General features: G+C 49.7%; 3 protein-coding genes and 1 long non-coding RNA gene across 6 annotated transcripts; 2 read left to right on the forward strand and 2 right to left on the reverse strand.

Annotated features, from left to right (window-relative positions):
* Positions 1-2,956: 2,956 nt before the first annotated feature.
* On the forward strand, positions 2,957-5,585 carry LOC117863019 (protein HOTHEAD). Its single transcript, XM_034746588.2, has 5 exons — positions 2,957-3,264; positions 3,371-4,018; positions 4,085-4,518; positions 4,611-5,176; positions 5,336-5,585. Exons 1-5 carry the CDS (start codon positions 3,036-3,038, stop codon positions 5,400-5,402), a joined length of 1,944 nt encoding a protein of 647 aa, XP_034602479.1. The 5' UTR covers positions 2,957-3,035; the 3' UTR covers positions 5,403-5,585.
* Positions 5,586-6,206: 621 nt separating this feature from the next.
* Positions 6,207-11,859, reverse strand: LOC117863021 (uncharacterized). Of its 3 annotated transcripts, XR_011898870.1 has the most exons (4): positions 10,720-11,859; positions 7,426-7,549; positions 7,107-7,334; positions 6,207-7,023 (listed from the first exon to the last, which is right to left on the reverse strand). It is a non-coding gene; the product is annotated as an uncharacterized lncRNA (long non-coding RNA). The 3 variants fall into 3 exon arrangements; XR_011898869.1 differs by having other exon boundaries at positions 6,207-7,334; positions 7,426-7,544; XR_011898868.1 differs by having other exon boundaries at positions 6,207-7,334.
* Positions 11,860-12,056: 197 nt separating this feature from the next.
* Positions 12,057-16,749, forward strand: LOC117863020 (copper chaperone for superoxide dismutase, chloroplastic). Its single transcript, XM_034746589.2, has 6 exons — positions 12,057-12,432; positions 12,537-12,560; positions 13,892-13,964; positions 14,071-14,205; positions 14,655-14,875; positions 16,360-16,749. Exons 1-6 carry the CDS (start codon positions 12,193-12,195, stop codon positions 16,594-16,596), a joined length of 930 nt encoding a protein of 309 aa, XP_034602480.1. The 5' UTR covers positions 12,057-12,192; the 3' UTR covers positions 16,597-16,749.
* Positions 16,594-19,513, reverse strand: LOC117863017 (subtilisin-like protease SBT1.3). Its single transcript, XM_034746586.2, has one exon. It carries the CDS (start codon positions 19,218-19,220, stop codon positions 16,887-16,889), a length of 2,334 nt encoding a protein of 777 aa, XP_034602477.1. The 5' UTR covers positions 19,221-19,513; the 3' UTR covers positions 16,594-16,886.
* Between the last annotated feature and the right edge of the window lie 5,611 nt (positions 19,514-25,124).

Here is a 25,124-nt window from a genome sequence, read left to right on the forward strand (position 1 = left end):
TTACAAGGCGGTGCCTTCCTGGGGCAAGCCAGCGGCAGAACCAGTCCCGATATCAGGTGGAGCGAGTGGAACCCGTGGAGTGTGGCCGCCATCATCCCGTGGCAGCACGGCGCCGCGGCAACCTTACGTCCTCATTGGCTCGTGTTCTGTGACAACATCTCCGCCAGGTACATGCCTCGTAATCCCGTACATCATCGAAGCACCAAGCACATCAAGCTGGACATCCATTCTTTTCCGGTAGAGAGTGGCCCTTGGCGAACTCTGAGTTCTGCAGGCTCCCATGGCTCGGCAGGTGGCAGACATCTTCATGAAAGGCTTGCCGACGGCGCTCTTCGACGACTTCAGAGATAGCCTCTACGTTGGGTCGCCCGACCTGAGTCTGCGAGGGGGTAGCAGACGTTCTCCAACCGCCATGCACGGCTTCCTCCGAGAACGAACCTCTGCCCGCCGCCGCCGCGCACGGCGCACCACGCCCACGCGCTCGCCAGGCTGGCGCATCTCGCCACGACGGGCGGCCTGGAGACAGCACTAGAAGATAGGCTTGAACTCTTGTTATACATGTATAAATTCATAGACAAGATCAATACAATTCCTGCGGTTTATCAACTCTCGATTCTGCAAATTCCCTTCAATTGAGATGATTCAGCTCACAACTCGCAACTTGATTCACACTGGAGTCTGCCAGCGATTCATTTTCTGGGCCTGGGCAGTAAACTGGACCGAGCTGATTCCTATCGGCCCACGCGACGCTCCCGCTCGCCTTCGTCGGATCAGATCCTGCCGCTCGTTCTCGATCCGACGGCTTCCGTGGCCTCCGGAGCCGTCCACACCCGGTTCCCCGTAGCCGGCTCGCCGCCGCGGTCACCGCCGTCCGCCGGCTGTTCAGCGGCGCTGGGGTGAGGGGACCCGGTCGTCTCGCTGCGCGAACATCAGGATCCCTCGAGCTGTGCGCCCCGAGCAGCTCCGGCAGGCATTGTTGCCGCGACGGGCCGTTGTCTGTAGCATTCATGCCGACGATGGCCTCGCCGCGCCGGCGCGTTCTCGCCTGCAAGCAACACCGCCGCGGCACTGCCATCGCCGTCGCCGTCGCTACCACACCAGCGGTTACATTCCAGGAGATGCCTAGCACGTCGTCTCCCTGAGTTTCACAACGCGCGAATCGTGCAGCTGTTTGGGGGTGAAAAAACGACGCCAATCGTGCAGGTTCGGCCCCATGGCGAACTTGCCGAGCCTCTGTATGCACAGCGGAGATGCAGCAGGGACAGCTGATCAGGCAGGGCAGGTTGCAGGAGAGCTTCGCTCCATCAGAGGCCGCCCTCTGGCTTACAACACTCTCCACTGAGAACTCCACTGATGGAGTAGCCCTCTCCCTCCAGTGAGTTAAAAGGACTCCTCCTGAAATTGAGCTGTGCACTACTTGCAGAAGCATTTGTGATTTGTGGTCCTCAGTCAGCGTTGTAGATGTCCGTCTGTCAAATATTGAGATATAATAGACGATGCCGGTGTATCGTAGTGATTTTGTGATAGGTTTGAAGAGTTCTATTGTACTCACAAAAAGAAAAGAGGCCAAAGAAAAGAAAAGAGTATCTAGGGAGGGGAGAGAAATGTATTATCGAAATTGCAAAATCCAATAAATTTTCTGTCGACAATACAGTGTTGGATACTCATGAAGTTTGCTCCCACTGTTCCCTGAGATCGAGTGCCTTGTACGCTTGGTAAAGGCGTCGACGCATGCTTCATACTGGTGACTTGGATGATCTGGCGTGAAAGGAATTGCTCGGCTCGGGGTATGGTGTTTAACTCAGCGTTTCGCACGACGGATGATGAGCTTCATTCCTGCATCAGAGAAGAGGCCACCATGTGCATGTGGAATGGAAGCAAGCGGCGGCCTTTAAAAACTATGTACGCCGACCCATCTGCTGTCCTTTCCTCAATAAAATTGACGTGCGAAGCTTTTGTGTGTTTGGAAAAGAAAAGGACTACAGTGTTTGAAAGATAAGATGATTTATGGCATGACAGAACAAGTCGCCGTAGACCGTAGTGAGCTGACGATACAGAAAATGATGCACTCTCTACTCTGCATACTGCCACACTTTGAAAAATAAAACGCAGTCTGCATGTTGTATATCTGCTCCACAAGTCCGCATGCTGCGCTGATTCTGAAACTCCCAACGATCCCCGCGCAGGCCCATGGACACCAGAGAGCCGAGTGCAGGAGGCGCAGGCCCGTAACTGAACTTCACTGAACCAACCGAGCCATTCAGATTTCAGAGCACGGGAGATCAGCATGCGTCAACCGGTTAGATTGCATTGGACCCCCAGGACCTGCGCATGCTGGCTGCGGACTCGCACAGGACTCGGCGGCAGTAGGTCGCAACGAAACCAGAACCGAAACGGCGGCGGCTTTCCTCTGAAGCAAAAGCGTCCGCGCCCCCTCCGGCACAGCACGGCCGGGGCGCCACCGCGGCCGATGGCCGTGCGATCTGAGGTGAAGTCACCGGCCGTTCCGGCGGGGTACGGTCCAGTCCTGCCGCGACCTACCCCCCCTTCTTTCCTCACGCGCACGGCGTGGCGCGCGCGCGGTGGCCGTCCGGGACGCGGTCAAACGTACGTGCGCGTGCAGCGAACGAGCGAACCGGCGGCAAGCCTGGAGGCGAGGCGATTTTTAACTCTCGAACACGACTCCGGCGCCGCTGGTGGCCTGGGCCTGCTGCGTTGTTGCAAACAGAAAGAAAATGATGGCGTTGCAGCGTGCGGTACGACGCACCTGTGGACGTTTGACCTCGTCTGTGGTGGCTGCACTGCCCGGCGATCTTTTCACCTAGTCTGGTTTCGAGAGTACCAGCCTACTAGGTGTGTGGATTACATGTTACTAGGTTACAAGATTAGGTTGTTAAGCCGAAGAGACCAATCCAATCTCTCACAACCTTTACAAGATGCACGGTCAACTTGCATCGCCCCAGTAGTACTTGCTCCGGCACCCTAGTGCAGAGCCACAGCCAACCACCAAGCAGCCCAGGTCTCAGCGCCAGCCCATGCAACAATTATCTTCTAGTACTCTGAGCTCGGCTCACTTGTATAAAGGCACGCAACGTCTCACAGTCGGCCACACAAAGTTACCTGATCAGAAGCAGATCATCTTAGGCGCCCGGTCAGGCGGTCGCAGCTTACACCCCACAATGGCTGCCAATCAACTCTTCGCACCAACACTGATCACCTTAATCGCCGCAACCTTCTTTGCACTGATGTGCAGCTCGCCACAAGGTGATCATCTTCTTGCTTGCGTTAGATTCTTCTACATTTCGTAGTGTTTAATCCATGACACTAATCTGATTGCTGGATGCATGCGTTAATACGTGCACCACAACAGTACGGGCCATGAACTACACGTTCATGAAGGACGCGAGTCGGGCGCCGAACGTGTCCTACTACGACTACATCATCGTGGGCGGCGGCACGGCGGGGTGCCCGCTGGCGGCCACGCTGTCGGAGCGCTCCCGCGTGCTCCTGCTGGAGCGCGGCGGCTCTCCCTACGACGACGAGCGCATCGAGGACATGACCCGCTTCGCGGACACGCTGTCCGATACCTCCCCGGGCTCCCCCGCGCAGCGGTTCGTGTCCGAGGACGGCGTCATCAACTCGCGCCCCCGGGTGCTGGGCGGCGGCAGCTGCATCAACGCCGGCTTCTACACGCGGGCCGGCGATAACTACGTGCGGGATGTTGGGTGGGACCTGGACGCCGCCAAGGCGGCGTACCGGTGGGTGGAGGACGTGGTGGCGTTCCAGCCGGAGCTGGGGCCCTGGCAGGCCGCGCTGCAGAGCGGGCTGCTCGAGTCCGGGATCGCGCCGGACAACGGCTTCACGTTCGACCACATCGACGGGACCAAGGTCGGCGGCTCGATTTTCGACGCCGACGGGCGGCGGCACACGGCCGCGGACCTGCTGAGGTACGCGCGCCCCGACGGGATCGACGTGCTGCTCCGGGCCAGGGTCGCCAAGATCCTGTTCAATGTCAGAGGTCAGAACCCCTTTTTCGACGCTTGGGGACATGCTCGCAGCCACCAAATTTAACATTTGGCGCCAGGGAGACGGCCGGTGGCGCGCGGCGTGGTGTTCCACGACTCCGCGGGGCGGATGCACAAGGCGTACCTCAACGCGGGCCGCGGCAACGAGATCATCCTCTCGGCGGGCGCCATGGGCAGCCCCCAGCTGCTGATGCTCAGCGGCGTCGGCCCAGCCGGTCACCTGAGGTCGTTCGGCATCACCCTCGTCCACGACCAGCCTGAGGTCGGGCAGGGGATGTCCGACAACCCCATGAACGCCATCTTCGTGCCGTCGCCTTCCCCGGTCGAGATCTCGCTCATCCAGGTCGTCGGCATCACCCAGGTCGGGAGCTACATCGAGGGCGCCAGCGGGTCCAACTGGGGTGTCGGGCTCGTGTCCTCTGGCCGCCACCGGCACCGGCACCGGCACCGGCACCGGCACCGGCACCGCAACTTCGGCATGTTCTCTCCACAGGTAAGGTTCTTGCCACGTCAATGCTTTGCGAATGGATCTGAATTCCGCACGCAGTTGCAGCTTTGTGAGGAGTACTGCGGCTGTTCTTGCAGACGGGGCAGCTGGCCACGGTGCCCCCGAAGCAGCGCACACCGGAGGCCATCGCGCACGCGGTGGAGGCAATGAGGCAGCTCGACGACTCGGTCCTCCGCGGCGGCTTCATCCTGGAGAAGGTGCTTGGACCGCTGTCCACGGGGCACCTCGAGCTCCGCAACCGCAACCCCGACGACAACCCGGCGGTGACGTTCAACTACTTCTCGCACCCCGAGGACCTCCGCCGCTGCGTGGCCGGCCTGTCGGTCATCGAGCGCGTCATCCAGTCCAAGGCCTTCGAGAATTTCACGTACACCTCCTTCTCCATGGAGACGCTGCTCAACATATCGACTGGGTTCCCGGTGAACCTGCTGCCCCGGCACGACAACGACTCCACGTCGCTGGAGCAGTTCTGCAAGGACACTGTCATGACCATCTGGCACTACCACGGCGGCTGCCAGGTCGGCAGGGTCGTCGACGCCGAATACCGGGTGCTCGGCGTCGACGCGCTTCGTGTCATCGACGGCTCCACTTTCAACGCCTCGCCAGGAACCAACCCGCAGGCCACCGTCATGATGCTCGGCAGGTAAACCTTCCCTCGCGCTTACACCTGTGATATTTTAAAGGCACACTTTGAGCACTTTCAAGGCAGGCCCTAGTGGTGCTGATCCTGTCTCCAAGATTGCGTTCTTAGGTCGAATCCTACCAATCTTCCGGTGAATGATTATGTCTCAAAACTTGACAGGTATATGGGCGTCAAAATCCAAAGTGAGAGATTGAAAGCTGAAGGTTCAGAGGGGACAAAATTGTAATCCTATCATGAAGTATTTGAATTGTAGTATGTAATGCTGGGTTCAGTATTGATGGTGTGACTCTGATACGTTGCGCATATTTTCGGAACTGTACCATGCATCTAAGCTTCAGATCATGTATTCTACTCACCCAGCTTTTTCTCTAAGAAAAATGAAACCCTGGCTGTAAGTGCCTTGTGCCTAGTGCCAATTGCCAACGAAGAGTCTTGAATGGGAAAGAGAATCCAATAGTGGGACACGAACTTTAGAGAGACATAACCATGGAGCCAAAAGGGAAAGGGAGATGTTGGATGCCAAGAGGATATCCATGGTTTAAAACCCTTCGAAAAATCCAGCTCGCATATGCCTTCTCAAGGATATGTTCCCTATATAAATCTTGCGATGCCGCAGGCTCACAGATAGAGAACAGCAATGCCAAGATAAGAAATAGGAAAAAAAAACTGATCAAAGAAATGAAATTCCTAAGCTGTCCAGTTTCAGGGCTTCTCTTTCTTGGCAGGGAGAGCATGTGAAGCTGTAGGCTGTAGCTCTGTTCTGTTCAATCCTCTGCCAAAGGAGAGTTGCCCTGTAACACGACCGAGCTTAAGGTTCACGATAGTAGGGACCATTGGTGGTAGTTTCAAGTTTTCCGCTACACTGCAATTTGGTGTTATGCCTGCCAATGGTGATGCAAAGGTTCGAATGCTTTGAATTACTGGGTTTACATATTTGTGTCCAAGCAGCTGAAAGAAGTTGATTGTTTTTCCTTTGTGGCCTTCTCTTTTCAGAATATCTGGATACTAGATCCTTTTGGTTTACTGCTGCTTCTTTTAACAAAGTGTTTACTGCTAGTGCTACCTCGTAAGGACAGTTTTATTATATGGATGAAGAATGGTCATCAGCAGCTCAGTGCCATCTATTTTTGCTAACCTCTGAATTTTTGTTGGTAAAACTCTTATGCTGAATCAGGTACATGTATGCTCAGTAATCTCATTGAGATCTTTTCTACAAGACATTGCTTTGGAATCTGAAATCATAATACTTTTACAGCAGTCACCACTTAGTTTTCGACCATCCATTGATCATGATTCAGTGTCAAGATCTAATATGGTTACCTAGTAGGTTACCATAATCATTAATTTGGCAATATTGGCATGCCAATTTAGAATGCCATTAAGTGAGTATCAAAATTCTACATTCTTGTTACATTTTTACCTGAACCTGTAACCAAATTGCTTGCTGAAGGAGATGATGCAAAAAGGAATAAGTTTCCTTTTCATTTTGTGACCAACTGAACTTGATTCTATGTAGCTTGTCATTCCTCAAGTACCATAACCAACAATGCTCATCTCAAAATACTATGAGCTAAATGAAAGAAATCATAACCCGTATACCTTCGATTGCTTCCATTGGGGTCTTGACAACAAGGTCAAAGCTATTCAGAATTTGTTGCCAGGCCCATTGCACGTTTCCACCTCCAGGAATTTCGCGCGTGTCCATACCCTGAACTCTAGCACCGTATTGTCTGAAACTCTGGACTCCAATCTGAAGCATAACTCCAAATATGGTACTTGTAAACATTCTCATTGTATTCAGAAGCCACAAGAGAGCTGGTGACTGCTTGAATCCGACCAAAGAATATCTGTTGCTCATTATCAAAAGTCCATCACAAATTAACAATAAATACTCGGAAATTGGAGGTGATGTATAGGAAAACGCAGGTACCTCTGTACTATAGCAGTACAGATACTTGGTGTGCTGTCAGATTCAGAGTCCAGAACAGATGGTTGCTTCACCTCAGCTCGTTGTAGTTGCCTAGCGTATATGTTCAAACATACCATACTTTCCTGCTAGATAATAAGGCTATGTAAAATCCTAGTCTGGTCGTTTTTAATTTCTCTTTGATTAATTTAAGCTTCCCAAACAGCTGCATGGTCCACATGTTCTCAGCTTCTAGTGTTACAAGGGACAAAAAAGTCAGTCAGAACAGTCAGGTGAAGGGGAAAGGAGCCCCAAAGATCAAACATAGGACTTAAAAACTGACCTATTGCATGACTTGAACACGTAATCTGTCTGAGATGAAAATGTACTGTTGTTCTTAATACATTAGTCGTTATCCTTGGAGTCACAGGCTCTGGATGTGGAGGACTGCCTTGGCTGGCCCTGCACTATAAAGAAGGAAACCGGTGTAATGTAGAGTGTTGTATTGCTGAGCTTCAAGAATGGGATTATGTAGTTACAAGACATAGATAGCAAAAAGGCCTCCAAGTGATAAGGTGGAAACTAGGGATAACAATCACAAAAAATCTATCAATCTCGGTGCTGTGGTATGCTCTAACATACACATCACAAATCAAACTATGCACCCACAGCTGGACATGCTGAGAGAAGCCATGTACCAAGGCTTTTTCATACTTGACACTTTCAGTTCTAAAGAAATGAAATTAGGCTTGTAATTTCAAATGGAGGGATTAGTTTTATAATAGCATAAATTTTGTATGGTTCACAAATACAGTACAACAAAAATATAGAAGTAAAGTTGCATTATGGAATCGGGTTGATGTCCAGGAACTCACTTATTTGATATTTCCAGAGACGGTAACTGAATATTTGAAACCTTTAATTCACAGTATGTAGAGTTGTTATCTGTTAACGAAAACAATGTTTCAGGTAACTCAGGTTCTGATGTTTTACTGAACTTCTTTGTGCACTAGACTCATTACCATTTGGCTTGGACAGCTTAACTTTTTTTTGGTGAATATGCAGGAGAGTTGCATATATTGTTATTAAGAAGAAAATTGAGTTTACAACACGGGCTGATCATTGGGCGCACGCACACACGGGTTTGAGCATTACATAAGGTATAAGGAGCTTATACGGCTTACAGATCAACCAGGAAATAGAAGTTTGTGACTAAGCAAAGGCTTCTGAGAGTCAACGTTTGTACTTTCTCAGCTAGTAGTTCTATTCATTGTCAATGATGGAGACGAATTGTGAATCGGATGAAAAAAGGAGTCCCAAAGGTCAAAGATAAAACTTCTCGTGCATGGACTGTATTGGACCGACCTTTTCTAAACATGAACTAGTAATAATATCTTTCTTTCTTTCTCTCTCGTTCTTACATCCTTGATCTCCAGACATCCCATGCTATTTCTCCAAAGCTCTTTTTATAGTTCTCTCTTTCACCAGCTGGGTTATCTTCTTGAGGATAGAGTTCCCTAATGGAGATTTTTCTTTCCGCAGTCCTGGGTGAACTAGCCTCTAGATCCATAAATTTCTTCATCAGCAAAAGCTCCAAGCCAGAGGTGCTGGATGTGGAGGACAGCATGCAAAGGGCTCTCCTTCGGGCACAGGTCATCATCGACGAGGCCACAGGACGCCATATCACAAACCAAGCTATGGTCCAGCAGCTGAACATGCTGAGAGATGCCATGTATCAAGGCTGTTACATACTTGACACCTTCAGATACCAATCTCACGATGAGAAGGATGCCAAAGATCAGGTTGTGAGTCATTCTTTCTCTCTCCAATGTAAATTCTATGAAAGGGATATGTTCTTCAAAGAGAAAGACACGGATTTTGGAACAACTAGAAGATGCCCTTGGCAGTTTGAGCGCTATGATCATTGATGTGAAAGAGCTGGTTCTGTTCTTAAAAAGCTACCCTCACCTGTACCGACAGCCTTGTAGCATGCAGATATTGCTGGGCAAGTGCATGTTCGGCCGCCAGATGGAAGCAGAGCTTGTTCTGAGCTTCCTGTTGCGAGCACAACCCAATGGTGCTGAAGAATTGGAGGTCCTGCCAGTTGTCGGCCCCAGCAAAGTTGGCAAGAGTACCCTTGTCGCACATGTTTGCAATGATGAAAGAGTCCATGATCATTTTTCAGAAATCATGTTCTTGAGCAACCATGATTTCAACGCTGAGAAGTTAACCTATTTGCGGGGAGGATGTGTGAAGAAATGTCAAAATTCCACGTCGAGCAAATATGGAAGAATGCTAGTTGTTGTTGAGGTGGCTGGAGACTTCAATGAAGATGAGTGGAAGAAGTTGTATGCTGCTTCCAAACGATGCATGACAAGTGGGAGTAAAATCATAATAACAAGCCGCTCTGACAAGATCATAAAGCTTGGAACGGCGAGGCCGGTAACACTGAAATATATGTCCCATGAAGCATACTGGTACTTCTTCAAAACACTCATGTTTGGAAGCACGGATCCCATGATGCACCCGAAGATGGCATACATGGCCATGGAGATAGCCAGGAGCCCAGGATGATGAAAGGGTCTTTCTTTCATGCAATGTGCGCTATCTGTTTGCTGAGGGACAGCTTTGACATCCACTTTTGGTGCAAGGTTGTGACCTTTTTGAGAAGGCTCGATAAGTGGCACGTCTCCAAATTTGGTGAGCATCTATCTCATGCTCTGGACCAAAATAAACCTGCACATTTTTGGAGTATGGCTAGAACTTCTGAAGAGATTGTGGTTTGTCATCAGTATGAGTGCTCTTCACAAGAGGAGGTTCCAAAAATAGCATTAGCAAGTGTGATGTATGGAAGTGTTAAGCCTCCTGGGAGGTTTGAAGGCCTAGTATGGAGGTCTCCAATACCGCCCTACTATGACTATATCCATACCTGTGAGGTTCAAGATCTGAAAACTACAGCTGCTAAGAGGAAGCGTTCTTAATTCTGTCATTTTGAAGCTTATATATATAGGTGTATATATGTACATGTTTTGATTGGTTGTCACTACTCACAAGTTATAAACATAGCAATAAAAGATGATGATAAGATGTCACTTGTTAAAACCATGTCAAACAGTACTACTACCTTTCTCACCATATGTGATCGTTACCAGAATAATGGATGACATTGAGACAACAATTTCCATGGTTCAAAATGAATCATTTGTCAATGGTTTTATCCCAGATAGACGGGGTCTTTAGACTTATATCTTTTTAAAAGTATACACTCAATAGATAGATAGAGAGAGAGAGAGATTTGTTTTTATCCATAATAACTAATACTACCTCCGTCCATAAATATATGACGTTTAGGACTGAGCTAACTAATCCTAAACGTTATATATTTATGGCCGGAGGGAGTAATATCATGGCTTAATTAGAGCTCAGATGGATACTTGGCTTGCGTAAAGTGCTGTCAAAATTCCATTTCAACCTGAATTTCCCTATTTGTTGCGCTCATCCCAATCCCCCAGCCACTTGGTGCTCGTGTCCTAAGGGAAAAGGGACTACTTCTTTTGGTCAAGTTCTGAGAAGCAATTCATTATATCTCATTTCAAAACACGAACTTTTTGTTCAAAAGATTAAAAGGGATGCTCACCAAATCTGGGGACAAGCAGTCAGGAGTCAGGACAATGTTGATCGAGTGTGATTATTCAGTCTGTCAGCTAGAACATGTATGCCTCCCTGCAGAGATCACAACGAAGTCAAGTCCCCCAAAAAGCCATGGAAATTTACAGGACAAAGCAGAGACAGGCCGAAGCTGCAATTTCTCAAAGAATGCGCCGCGCATGGCAATCTTTCAGCTCGCGTGTCCTCGCGCGTTGTTGATTTGGCCGGTTGTCTCCTTCTTCGTTGCCGGCGAGGTGGGCCCTGGCTCGGGACGGCGGGTGCTGTTCATCCAAAGAAAATCCAAGCTTCCTTTTGCAGGTCTCGCCGCCCAATGCCGGACGGAGATTTTCTCCTCTTCGTCTGGGAGCCGGCCACGAATCCGGTGATTCGGTAGCGGGGGAGGGGAGTCCGGAAGGCGGAGGTGGCCGGCGGCGTGAGCGCTGGAGGAGCGGACGGACGAGGTGAAGAGAACCAAACCAGGGGGCATTATTTATAAGTTTAGAAAACTAGGCGGTTATCGGAAAATATTTAGATCCGAATATATGCAAATACACCCTTAGTTTGGATCGCAATCGATAATCGCGATCCAAACCAGGGGGGTATATAGATATATTTGGATCGCGATTAATACTCGCGATCCAAACTCGCGGTTTTTTGCAAAAATTCAGGGCCGGCGACGGAGCTCCCAGGGAGGCCGGCGACGGAGCTCCCAGGGAGGCCGGCCGTGCGCTCGCCGCCGGCAACTTTAGCTGGCCCGTCACCAAGAATCCCGTGCCCTGTAAATAAGCAGAGAACACCATTACCCCTCCTCCTACCTAGCTACGCACAGTAGGCGAGGATGGACAAGGCCACGAAGGTGATGTAAGAGGAGACGTTGGGGGAGGAAGAGGAACGGCGTTGGATCGGCGGAAGAGAACGGAGAAGGGGCGGACCTCTGTAGCCTGTAGGCCGTAGCGGCGCCCGGTCATGGTGGTGGTGACGATGTCATAGTAGTAGGGGAAGACGGAAGACGGCTGGCGGGGTGGGGCGGCGAAGGGGCGGGGTCGTCGGCGAGGTCGCCGGACGGCTGCCGGACTGGACACTGGACCCAGTTATGGAGGCTGCTGACACGTAGGTCCTCTCTATCAGAGCCTGCCTATGCAGGCATGTGTATCTTAGGACCATGCAAGCCTTGAACCAACACAAACAAATGGGCCTTATACTGGGCCGTGGCTGGATTGTCAGGCTACTACGCTGCCGATGACGATGTTTCTCGAGGCCGCTCGAGACAACAAACAACCGTAACCTTTCTGAAAGCTGAAAGGGAAACAGCAGCCAAGTTCAAGTTCAGAATGAAAACTTTGAAGCATCACTAGTCAACCGACCCAGATTCCCCATCCAACCAACCCCACGCACACCGCCGCGGGAAGCAGAAGATACCGGAAGAGGCTACAAAAAGCTAGGGGCGCAACGCAGCGCAGGGATGGTGGGCTTCCTCCGGGCCTTCGCCGCCGCCTCCGCCGTGCCCGCAGTAGCAGCCGCGGCCTACGCCCTATCCTCCTCCTCCGCCCCCTCCACCTCCAAGCTCCGCTTCCCTCTGCCTGCCTCCTTCCTCTCCGCCGCCGCCTCCACCTCCTCGACCTCCGGGCGCGCGCCCAACGCCGTGCCTCCGATGGCCGCCGCCGCCGCCGCGGCCACGGCCGATCTATCGGCGCCCGATAAGGTTTGGCCGCTTACTCGCGTCGTCGCCAGTAATTTGCTCGCCTCGCCTGAGCTCTGCGGCTTGTCTGACCTTTTGTGTGGTGTTTTGGTGTGTTGCCGTTGCAGGAGTCGGCGCTTCCGGAGCTCACGGTAGGTGCACCCTGACTTGACTAGACCATTTCGTTTTTGACCTACGATACTTGGGTTGGGCTTGCGACAGCCCCAATTTGTTTTTCAGGATTAGATACTGGGTTGAATTGGTGAGAAGTGGGCAATTGAATCCAGGAATTATCAGTCTAGGTTTAAATAGCTGGCCACTTGGTTGAGTGCTAGAGTAATATGTTCAATTGTCTGATTGCTCTAGGTGGTCTAATTGGCTGACTAGATAGTTATTCTGACTGTAGTTAGCGAGTATATTAGTTTGCATCAGTGCAGCTGGTAACCTGCTAGCGGGTATTAGGGCCACCATCTGATCTAGCTATTTACAAGATCCGTTTGCATCAGTGCAGTTTGGATGCACCTGCAGATGTTGTGCTAAAGGTCATGTTTGTCGCCATGCCGCATCATGATATTAGATGTATTGCAGCAGTAGTAAATCTACCTTTCATTTCATTTATCCCTGTTGCTAGAAGATACCTTCAAGGGGATAACTAAACCCAGGATATGGGATTAATGGTAGGGTTGGGAGGAGCCACCATCCCATCTTCAGATAAATTCAGATTGTTCCTTAGAGAGGGAGGATCAGTTTTAATATGAAGTATATATTAGGACAATTAGAACGGATAAGTTGCTTTACATGACTTGTATGGGCTATAGAGGGAGAGGACAAAATTTGAGTATGAAGGTTAAGATGGTGGGCAGCATGATTCATCCAAATGCTTGTATTTTGATCAGACATTTGATAAACTATTCAAAAGGCACAACTTATCAGTTCTAAATTGCTTGAGATGCTCTGTCATATTCATAAAGAGCCATTACTTAGTGCTGATCACTAAAAGACATTGTAATTTCCTCCTAGCAACCTAAGCTCTCGTGTGAAAGGGTGACGTCATCAGAGTATTAGATTAGTAACTCAGGAACTAGGTTCTGTAGTTCTAAAGCCTACCCCAAAATGTGTTCGTTCCATTCTGAAAAGAAGTACATGTGTTAAAGGTAGGATAGGAATTTCTTGATATGGGGATGCTTTGTGAACTCCATGAGTTAGACCTTTTTCAGGAGTGGATTTTAGCATTGTCTTGAATAATTTCGAGTTCTAATGTACTTTAGATTTAACTTGAATGCAATTAAGAAAGACAAGGCTGCAACATTCTACCCTATTTTTAGTTTTATGAAGTAGGCAACCTGTAGTCTTTCTGGCTCAACAGACTATTGTGGCTTTTGTTTCTTTGCATGCTATTTAACAGAAACATTTTCTTGAGGTATTTTTTAATTTCTTGATGGAAATAGTTATTTATTAATATTGTGCCTTATATGATCTGAAGACGGAATTCATGGTGGACATGAAATGTGAGGGCTGCGTGACAGCTGTGAAAAATAAGCTGCAAACACTTGAAGGTATGAGGCCATATTAGTTAATTCTCTATTGATTGGAAGAAACTTTGAGCATACTTTCTCTGCCAACCATTTCTGTATGGTTTATGAAGATTGCCTTTTGCTACAGGAATAAGAAACATCGAAGTGGACTTGCCTAACCAAGTCGTTAGGGTTCTTGGGGATCTTCCAGTGAAGACGATGTTAGACGCCCTGCATCAAACAGGCCGAGACGCACGTCTGATTGGCCAAGGGAACCCAAATGGTTTGTGTTAGTTTATATATTCAGCATGTGTTTTTATCAACATTCTTTCAGATTAGCTTGGATATTTTCTGCTATTTGTCCTCAAATCATGTGATATTGAATTTGTTGTTCATTATTGTAAGTGTAGAGATCAATGGTGTGACATTTAGAATTTTGTAGCTCTGGGCTTTAATTGTCCATTGTGCATGTGTCCTCTCTTTCATATTGGGAGATGCATCGAATTTGTGAGGATCTTTAAGATGCTACTCTAATCGTTATGTCCTTGATGATGAAATGTCTGTAAGCTGCGCCAGGTCTTATTGAGCTCATTTAATTGTTTGATGGAGCACCAGCTTTTAATTGGCACATACTGTGAAGAACTGTCTTCAGATTGCTTGCTTGTTCTATTTTGCTAATGTGCTGCATGATTTTGTATAATGAGGGCTAATTCTGTGCTCCTAACATTGCAGATTTTTTAGTTTCTGCTGCTGTAGCTGAGTTTAAAGGGCCGGTTGTATTCGGTGTTGTTCGTCTGGCCCAAGTTAACATGGATTTGGCTAGAGTTGAAGCCACCTTTAGTGGTTTATCACCTGGTAAACATGGATGGTCAATAAATGAGTTTGGGGATTTGACAAGAGGGGCAGAAAGCACTGGCAAAGTATATAATCCACCAGGTTATGTATCCGATAAGGTAATATTCTTTCACTTGAAATCATAAGAACACTTGAAATGATAGCACGTCGGTGTTTCAGAGGCAAAGAAATTCTCTTATGTTTTGATTTATTTAGAATGAGAAATTTAGCTTCATATAATCATTTTATCTTTATCATGATATAATACCTTAATACTACAAAGGCAAGCAACTTCAGAGCGGATGGTTTATCTTTTAGATTTCTTTGTACCCTGCATTACATGCTCTATCAGAGTTGCATCCGATGCTGGCGATGCGTGTAATAGTCTGTCACAATTGTTGTAGTGACCTGCTACTATCTCACAAAATCTCATGTCTGTTTCATTTACAGCCCCTTGTGGCCTATATACATTGGTCATTGTTGCATAAATATGAATTGAATAGGTTAGCTTGTTTTTATGGTTTGAAGCATATACTTACGGAGACAGGGCCTGTTTGGATGCAACGTCATAAACTTTAGGGCATGTCACATCGAATGTTTGGATACTAATTAGAAGTATTAAATATAATCTAATTACAAAACTAATTACACAGATGGAGTCTAATTTGCGAGACGAATCTATTAAGCCTAATTAGTCCATGATTTGACAATGTGGTGCTATAGTAACTATTTGCTAATGATGGATTAATTAGGCTTAATAGATTCGTCTCGCGAATTAGTATAGGGGTTCTGCAGTTAGTTTTATAATTAGCTCATGTTTAGTCCTTCTAATTAGCGTCCGAACATCTGATGTGACCCCTCCTAAAATTTAGTACCTTGTATCCAAACACCCCCTTAAACATATTCTCGCACTTGTAACCATGACCCCATGAGCCATGATATTTCTATGTGGTCACTATTTATGCAATAACCAACCATAGTAATTTACCTCCACTAGATTTGTTATTCATGTTTCCTCTGCAGTTCGCCAGTTCCCCCGTGATCTACCGATCTACTTCACTACAAAGCATTCATTGTGTCTTAAATATGTCTACCAAATTCACCAAACCAAATAGTTCCTGCAAATATGAGGAAGACACTGGCCTGGCCTGTTTCTGTTTTGCATTGCTGCATCACATGTGTTGTCAGAACATAGCAGATTTGGAATGGAGCAACTGTAATGGTGGGCCGTCTTTTATTGCTTGCATCTGCTACACTAGATTTGCATGGCATAAATTTTGCTTGCATCTACTACACTAGATTTGCATAGCATAAATTTTACAAAGCGTTGGTTATTGTTTGTAGAGGTTTCCAAAAAATCGTGCTGTATTTTGGCTGAGTGATCAGTCTTTCAAAATGCTCTTGAGAAATAAAATGGCAGATAACTGGAGGACATGGTCTCAAACAGCGAAAACATGTCCATGTGAACCCTGATCAAAACGTGATATTCAGGTGTACCGTTGTTTTACGAGAGAAAATAAAAACATTATTTGAAGGAACATGGTTTCAAAGAGGAAAGTTAATCCGTTCAAATCGCCTCTGATTTTATGCTTTCCTGGAACAGGCTCTTGGTGACCTGGGAACACTAGAAGCTGGAGAGAACGGAGAAGCCCAGTTCTCAGGATCGAAAGAGAAATTGAGAGTTGTTGACTTGATTGGCCGCTCGATCGCACTATATGCAACGGAGGACAGATCAGACCCTGGCATTGCAGCAGCCGTGATTGCACGAAGTGCCGGCGTAGGAGAGAACTACAAGAAGCTCTGCACCTGTGATGGTGTCACCATCTGGGAATCAAGCTAAACCTGCTACCAGCGAATTTTCCATACTATTTGCTCGCATATGTTGTTGTACACACATTAATGTAGAAACAATCAAACTAGCAAGTGAACATTTGGAATAAGCATGAATACAACGTTGAGGAATAAAGCCTGTTCTCACTGGAGCTTGACAGTATTTTGCGTCGGTTAGTGGTCTTCCTGTTTTGCTGCTGTTGCTGCTACACAAACACAACCGATATGTGGCTTGATTACCCTGGCCGCAGAAGGTTGCTGCTCCATTGCTTGACTAAATGCACAGTAGACAAACCAAGCTCACATTGGTGGCAGCCATGTGAGGATGAGGGGGCTCCGGACGATGTGGACGCCGTCACTCCAGGACAGCGCTCCGAACTCCGGCGTCTTCTGCGCAGCCTTGGTCGTCATCGTCACCTTGTAGGTCAGCTTCTGGTTCGAGCTTGTGAAGTGCAGGGTGCTCGGTTCGACGACAATGTTGGCGCCTTTGAACTCCGATACCTTCACATGGTATGTCGAAGTCGGAGGTCCGACGTTCGTCACGGTGCGGCGTACCGTCAGCGCCGCAGACGGCTGCTCGGCGAAGACAGCGGAGATGGCCGGGTAGTTCAGGTCACCCGGCGAGGTGAAGGTGTGCTTGCATGTCCTGCTCGAGTTCTTGGTGAAGGCCCTGAGCTGCATCGGCGTCAGGTTCTCCACGCAGAGGAACTCCAGGTAGTCGTCCTGGCCGATGTCGTAGACCAGGCCAGGGTTGAGAGCGCGCAGCGGGTGTATGTGCCCGGCCCCGTGATCAAACGGCGTGGACGCCCTGCCGGTGGCCGCGTCCTTCAGCGACCGGTACGTGTTGTCGTGGACGTAGGCGGTGGTCATCAACGCCGACTTGATCTTCGCGGGGCTCCAGTCCGGGTGGCTGGCCTTGATCAGCGCGGCCACGCCGGCGACGTGCGGGCACGACATGGACGTCCCGGAGAGGATGTTGAACCCGACGCGGCGGCGGTCGGTGGACAAGCTCGACGGGCTGGCGTCGCCGCTCCATGCCGCCAGGATGTTCACGCCGGGCGCGATGACATCCGGCTTGAGGATCTCCAGGGTCAGGAAGTTCGGTCCCCGGGACGAGAACGCGGCGACCACCGGCGACGGGCGGATCCCGAGCTTTGTCCCGTCGAAGCTGAGCGTCGCGGTTGGTTTTGGGGCAGCTTTGCTGTACTTCTTGGCGGCGACGCCTTCGGACTCCCCAACGGCCACTGCAGGCAGCAGGTGGCTGTCGGCGACAAGCTCCTCGCCGTTCGCCGGAGTGTTGGCGAGTATCATGCCCACGCCACCGGCGTTCTTGACAACTTGACCCTTCTGCACCCGAGGACTAATGCCGCGGTCGCATATCACTATCTTTCCGGCGACTTCGTGCGGCTTCAGTGTCCCCTCCAGGCACAGAGACATGGGGTCTGGGATGCTCGAGTTGCCGCCCATGTACACCAACGGGTACTGCTCCTTGGATGAGAGATTTTGGCGGCCTTTGTAGAGCGAAACGCCGGTGATGTTCGCGCCATTGCCGAGCGTCACCGTGGCCGGGAAGTCTCGGTCCATGGTGCTCGCGCCCACCGTGGTTATCCAGGGCGACAGGTTGGTGAGGCTTATGGGGTCCGGCCCGGCGTTGCCGCCCGAGCAGGCGACGAACACGCCCATCTGCATGGCGCCGAACGACGCGATGGCCAGGCTGTCGCGGTAGTAGGGGGAGGAGCCGCCGCCGAGCGAGATGGAGAGCACGTCGACGCCGTCCGCCACGGCGCGGTCGACGGCCGCCAGGATGTCGGAGCTGAAGCAGCCGCCCGCCCAGCACACCTTGTACGCCGCGACGCGGGCTCGGGGCGCCATGCCTCGGGCGACGCCGCTGGCGTAGCCGAAGAGGTTGGCGTCCGGCACGGGCGCGCCCGCGGCGGTGGCCGCCGTGTGCGTGCCGTGGCCGTCCTGGTCCCGCGGGGACTTGAGCTCCGTCGTCTCGTTGATGGGCCCAGACGAGGCCTCGTAGCCGTTGTAGAAGATGCGCGCGCCGATGACCTTGCGGTTGCAGCTGGCCGTGGTGAAGCCGCGCCCCGTCTGGCAGAGGCCCTTCCACTTGGCCGGCACGGGGCCGAGCCCCTTGTCGCTGAAGCTGGGGCTCTCGGGCCATATGCCGGTGTCGAGCACGCCCACGACGACGTCGTGGTCGGCGAGCCCGGCGGACCAGATGCTGTTGCTGATCTCCGGGCTGATGCCCAGGAAGTCGGGGCTCCTGGTGGTGTGCAGCTGCAAGACCGTATCCGGAAGCACGGCCACCACGCCGTCCGCGTCGGCCATCCGCTCGGCCTCGTCCTCGTCCAGCTTCGCCGCGAAGCCATGGAACGCCGTCTCGTAGTTGTAGACGATCCTCGCGAACGGGTCATCCTCCTCGCCTTCCAGCTGCACAGAACTCACGGATTTCACAGTGGAGGCGTACCATTCGTGGTGGAAATCGAACGAGCTCGGCATCTCAGACGCCGCCATCTGGACGATGTACGTCTTGGGCGCCGGCGCGCACGCCGAGAGGCATGCTTGCAGGGCCACCGCAAGAGCTAGGCACAGCGGCAGAGCCCTCCATCTCGTGCTGCCGGAACCCATGGTGGATGGGCGAGCCGAAGCTGACCGAGATGGATGGAAAGAAATTTCAGGACAGCAAGGTGGAGAAACCTGCTGCCCTGCCTTTAAGTATGCTGCTGCTGTAACAGTGTCCTAGCTTGTATGCCATGACAGTCGAGCGAGCTGCGGGGTGTGGACTGTGGAGGCGAGTGGAGGAAGGGTAAAGACGGTGGTGGTTGCTGGCGCCCTCCTCATTGAAGTGAATTCACTCGGGTGTGCGGTGGGGCTTGTAAATTCCGAGAGCCGTTGTTAGGTGAGCTCATGACATTCCGCCATTACTCCCTTCCCTTGGAGATATTTTATGCGGGCCATTGACCCTTGTGTTCTTCTGCTGCTTCTTCCTGCAAGGTTAGATTTGAGAAAGAACAAAAAATATTGAAGCGGTGGATCCGATCCGAACTGCACATCGGCACTTGGCGCTTACCGCTTTACGGGGGGTGAATCGCATTGATTCGTTGGCCGTAGACGGTTGCTCGGGTTCGTGAAAACAATTCATGTGCTAGCACATCATCACTCTGCTACTGACCTACGGACTACGGTTAACGTCAGTGACGCAGCGTACGGGACGAAGATCGGCACCGGCGGTGGCATTTATTCGGTCCGGACTAAAATTCATATCGCATCAAATATTGGAAGATAAATTAGAAGAATTAGATATAAGTTAATTATAAAACTAATTACACGTATGGAGGCTAATTTGCGAAACGAATCTATCAAACCTAATTAATTCATCATTAGCACATGTTTACTGTAGCATCATATTACCAAATCGTGAAGTAATTAGGTTTAATATATTCGTCTTACAAATTAGCCTCCATCTGTGCAATTGATTTTGTAATTAATCTATATTTAATACTTTTAATTAGTATCGAAACATTCGATGTGACAGGAATTTTAGCCTCTAATAAAAGAGAAGAACGTTGCTAAATGGCAGCGGGTACGTTTGCATCAAATGTGAGTGTGGATCGTACGAGGAATACGGGAATTTGGAGCTAAGGCGCTGCTCTGCTTCTGCTTTTGCTTGCAGAGAAATGCCTGCATTCTTGAGCTTTCCTTCTAGTTCTAGCCTTGTCGTGGGGGACCCATTGAAGTTGCATGAAAATGTTGGATTAACTCCTGATTTGACGATACGGGGAATAGTTAAGGGATGAGCTGATCTGAAGACAGTTGAAGAAACGCATGAACAACAGGGACATAACAGACGGTTTGTGAACCTGATTGACTATTTGAACGAGGATTTATTTCGCTGTTCCGCCACCCTGGGTGTGTCCCTGTTTGTGTGGACATAGGCCTAGCAGGGCGATGTCACGATCCTGATCTTGACAAATCTATGAGCAATCATCTTCAGGACCTTAAACCCATGATTTAACATACAGGTTGATGCTGCATATATTTTAGTCGTTCAAATTTTAGTTGATATTTGCAATGTATTCCTGTAGACAATCGATAATGATTTGCCAAGAAGTGTCACAGCGACAGATCTCGGTCTCTTGCAGCTGCAGGGGCCAAGCTAGCTAGCGTAGCATCGGAATGTAGGTGGTGCATCACCCATTGACCATCAGAGCAATATAGCATTTTTCTTGTAATATATCGTAAATATTAGTCAATTTACTAGTGTGTTGGATGGTGGCCAAACATTGCCATGCTTCTTTGCAAAAAAAAATTTTACGGTGTGGCTAACAATTTGTTCGCCACACCTCAAGTATATTTTTAACTGTCCAATATTATGGTAACCTGGTCACAGACTAAGTTGTGGCGAGAATCAAACAACAACAAAAATTATACTAGTCGTTTCAAAAAAACAAAAATTATACTAGTATGTCTAAACTGCGGCGTGGTAATATCTGGCCAGTAACCAAACAAGACGTGCTTATTTTCAAGCGAACGTAACACTAGTTTGAGTGGCGGCGTCAGTGAACAGAGATATGGCCTGGCCGGTGGAAAACTGGCAAGCCCGGGCAGCTTGGATGGCCGGCGTCGAAGCGCGGTGACTGGGATGGCCGGCGCCGGCGTGGAGCAAAGGGCGGTCGGTGTAGCAACCGGCGGCGCAAGTGAGGGGCATTGGGCCGATCGAGCGGTCAGAAAATCAAGGAGACATCAGATCGTGCGGTTGGAGAGAAATAGAAGGAAAGGGAGAGGAAAGGAAGAGGAGCAGTTTCCCTTCCTGGGAGAGGAGGATAAAGGAATTGAGAAAAAAATAAAGGGGAAGTTGAATGGAAAATGAACCTGCTGAGACGTTCTTGACTCCAGTATGTGAGGGGGTGTTTGGATATCCCTAACTAAAATTATCAGATGTTTGCACACTAATTAGAAGTATTAAATATAGTCTGATGATAAAACTAATTGCATAAATGAGGGCTAATTCGTGAGACAAATCTATTAAACCTAATTAGTCTATGATTAGCTCATGTGATGCTACAGTAAACATGTGCTAATTATAAATTAATTAGGCTTAATAAATTGCGAATTAGTTCTCATTTACGCAATTAATTTTATCAATGAATTAGTGGGCAAACAACGCGACCGGCATCCAACACCCCTAACCCTTTCTTGCGGTCGTTTTTATCCCTCGAGGTCCGCGGCACCCCCGGGGGACGACGACGTCAACTGGCCCGTACAAAGCATCCGAAGCACCGTTTGGTTACAAAAGTGACGAGCGCGTACTCGTGGCAAGCGACGCAGCGGGGGCCGGACGCCGTGCCCGTGCGGCCAACGTGCTGGCTGGGAACCCGTGCCCGTGCGCGCTCGCTTTCAGCTCGTCTTTTCGCGCGTCGGAGCCGGTGTTCACCGCCCGGGGGAGGACGCTTCCCTCGGCTTGGGCTATGTACGCAGTACGCGTCGTCGTCTCTGCGGTTCTGCCTGTCACCCTGCACGCCGATGGTCTCGTCTCCAGCGCAGGCGGCACGTGGTGTTGTCTTGCGTTGTGCACTTGTGCTAGCACCAGCAGCAGCAGCCAAAAGATGTTAGCCCAGGGGATTACGGCGTGAGGAAACGCCAAGAGGAAATGCCCTAATCCGTGGGAACGCCGAGTGGCCAATAGTAGTAGCGCTATTATTCCATACTTCGGATGCGCTGCTGTCTTGTCATCGTCTATCTCTGGGGAATGATAGGGACCAGAGGAAACACCACAAGTAACAAGGTACTGGCATCCTGCTACTGCCTCCCGGTGACCGTTAGCCCTACGAGTTACTGTGGAGTTGCTGTGGCTGGGAGCAGAGAAGAGGGGTCTTGCGATCGGAGCAAGGACAAAGGGCAGGGAAAGCTGCCGCTCAGCGCAGTGAGGCAGTGAGCTAGGGCTGCAACGTAACTGCACTTGGATCAACCGTGCCAAAAGCGATAACTTCTCATCTTCCAGAGCATACTCTCCATTATTGATGCGTGCCGAGACACTTTAACAAGTGCCGTGCCCATAACACGACGTCAGATGGTGGCATCACATCACTAAACGCGCTTCCAGCCGTGGTTAGTATGGAGGCGGGGATGCAATGCAAGACGGCCGGCCACCGGCCTGACATCTGTAGCCGCGCGCCTCTGACACGGTAGCTGAATCGACGCCACCGGATGGCCGCACGGCCTTGAATGCGATCGCCTTGCTTCGCTCCATGATCAGTCAGGCCCGCGCCACACGTACCTGAAAAAATTATCAGTGCACAGTGTCGCGGCTGTCACGTGACGTGTGGGCGCAGGAATGCAGGATCTACAGGATTCGCCCCCGCCGACAGGCCGAACGCTGCAGCAGGGAAGGACGACGACGGGCGGGGCCGTGTCATGATCTGCGGGTTTTTTTAGGTGGACGACAGTGAAAAGGCCCGTCAACCAAAGCCTGTACTCGGCCCAATGCAGAAGCCTTTGGGAGACTCGTGGATGGGTTACGTAATTCTGATCCATGGGCCGTAAATTTTCTTAGGCAGGAGGCCCATGAACTTCTCTGTTCGAGTCACACTTTATTGTCATCGACTATCGATATTATCGAGTAAAAATCTGGAACACACAAATTTCGACGGAAGGAGTTTACGCTCCTTTCGCGCGACGTGTTCAGATTGCTGATGACCGTTGCGGTTGAATGTTCATTCTTCACGTATGATCATGCATCCAGAAGCTATTTTTCGCTAGATCTAGGCTCATCACCATTGTAGAGTCTATGTTCTTTTTCCTCCAAAGCTTGTGCGGTAGCGATTGGATGTTCATTCATGGAGTGTATCTACCTTACATGCTTTCTGATTCAGTTGACGAAGATCCTGATCCAACAGTCGCGGAACAATCCTCAAACCTCCTAGCACACGTCTTCCCATCGCATACGTCCTTCCTTGTAGCCGAAATAACTTATGAATTCCAGGGACAATGCTTCAAGTTCTACCGTCCATTTGGATATTCTTCCTATTGCATCCTGATTGTGGAGAATTTCTTCTAAGGGGAAGTATGTAACGACGGATATGTTGTATTCCTAGAAGTAGTGTCGTAGCTTCCGCGAGGTGAGTAGTATTGCATATAACAGTTTTTGGACTGGCGGGTACCTGGCTTTAGAATGTGACAATACCTCGCTGATGAAGCAGACGAACCTCTGTACTTTGTATACATGGTCTGACTCAGGTCTTTCAACCACGATCGTCATACCGACGACATTAGTAGTCGCGGCGATGTAAAGCAGCAAGTCTTCATTAGGATTTGGCGCCGTGAGGACCGATGGCTTTGATAGGAAGTCCTTCAATTGTTGCCCTCTTGATCTGCCTCCTTGGTCCGTTGCAATTTTTCTTCCTGCTTGAGTAGTTTGAATAAGGTTAGTCCCTGTTCTCCAAACCTTGAGATGAATCTGTTGAGGCCGCCATGCATCTAGTCAGCCTTGAGATGAATTCCTCGGTGACTGATGATGAACCCGAGTAGTTTTTTGAAGGGTACGCCAAAAATGCACTTTGTTGGATTAAGCTTCCACCGGAATTCTCGCAAGCTTGTGAAGGTTTCTTCCAAATCCGCAATCAAGTCGTCAGGATTTCTGATCTTTACGACCACGTAGTCCTCGTACGCCTCTACATTGCGGTGTAGCTGCTTTTTGAAGTACTCCAGGATTGCCCGTTGATAGATAGCGCCTACATTCTTCAATCCGAAGGACATTGTAGTGTAGCAAAAAGTTCCGTATGGGGTGATGATTGCAGTCTTGATTTGGTCTTCTTTCATGAGGGGTATCTGGTGATACCTCGAGTAGCAAACGAGGAAACAGAGTAGGGCACATCCAACCGTCGAGTCGATGTCAAGATCAATCCTTGGGAGCCCCCTTTGGATAGTACTTTGTTGAGGTCCGTGTAGTCGACACACATCTTCCACTCGTTGTTGTTTTTCTTTCACACCAGGACAGGATTGTCAAGCCACTCTGGATGATAGACTTCTTTTATAAAGCCCGCCGTGAGTAGTTTGGCTAGCTCTTTTTTGATTGCTTCCCTTCTATCTTGGGCGAATCGTCATATTCGTTATCTTTTTGGCGTAGCTTTTGGATCCACATTTAGTGAGTTTTTGATCAACTCCCTGGGCACCCCTGCCATATCCGATGGCTTCCACACGAAGATGTCACGGTTGGCCTAAAGGAAGCTGACGAGCGTGCTTTTCTATTTAGGATCCAGCCTTGAGCCAATCAGGGCTATCTTGGAGCTATCACCAGTCAAGGTCAATGGTTTTGATGTCTACTTCACTAGCCGGCTTGATCTTGGTTGCCCTCGACTTTTTCTCTGGGATCTCGAGTTCTGATGGGAACAGTTTCTTGGAAGCGGCAAAAACTTGCATCATTGAATTTGAAACTTGTGTAGTTGATGCTAACTCCACGGCTTTTGTGTCACAGTCGTATGATCTCTTCAAGTCTCCGCGCAGGGAGAGTACTCCCTTGGGTCCCGACATCTT

This window comes from Setaria viridis, chromosome 7 (assembly GCF_005286985.2).
Source record: "Setaria viridis chromosome 7, Setaria_viridis_v4.0, whole genome shotgun sequence".
In the NCBI taxonomy this organism is placed as follows: domain Eukaryota; kingdom Viridiplantae; phylum Streptophyta; class Magnoliopsida; order Poales; family Poaceae; genus Setaria; species Setaria viridis.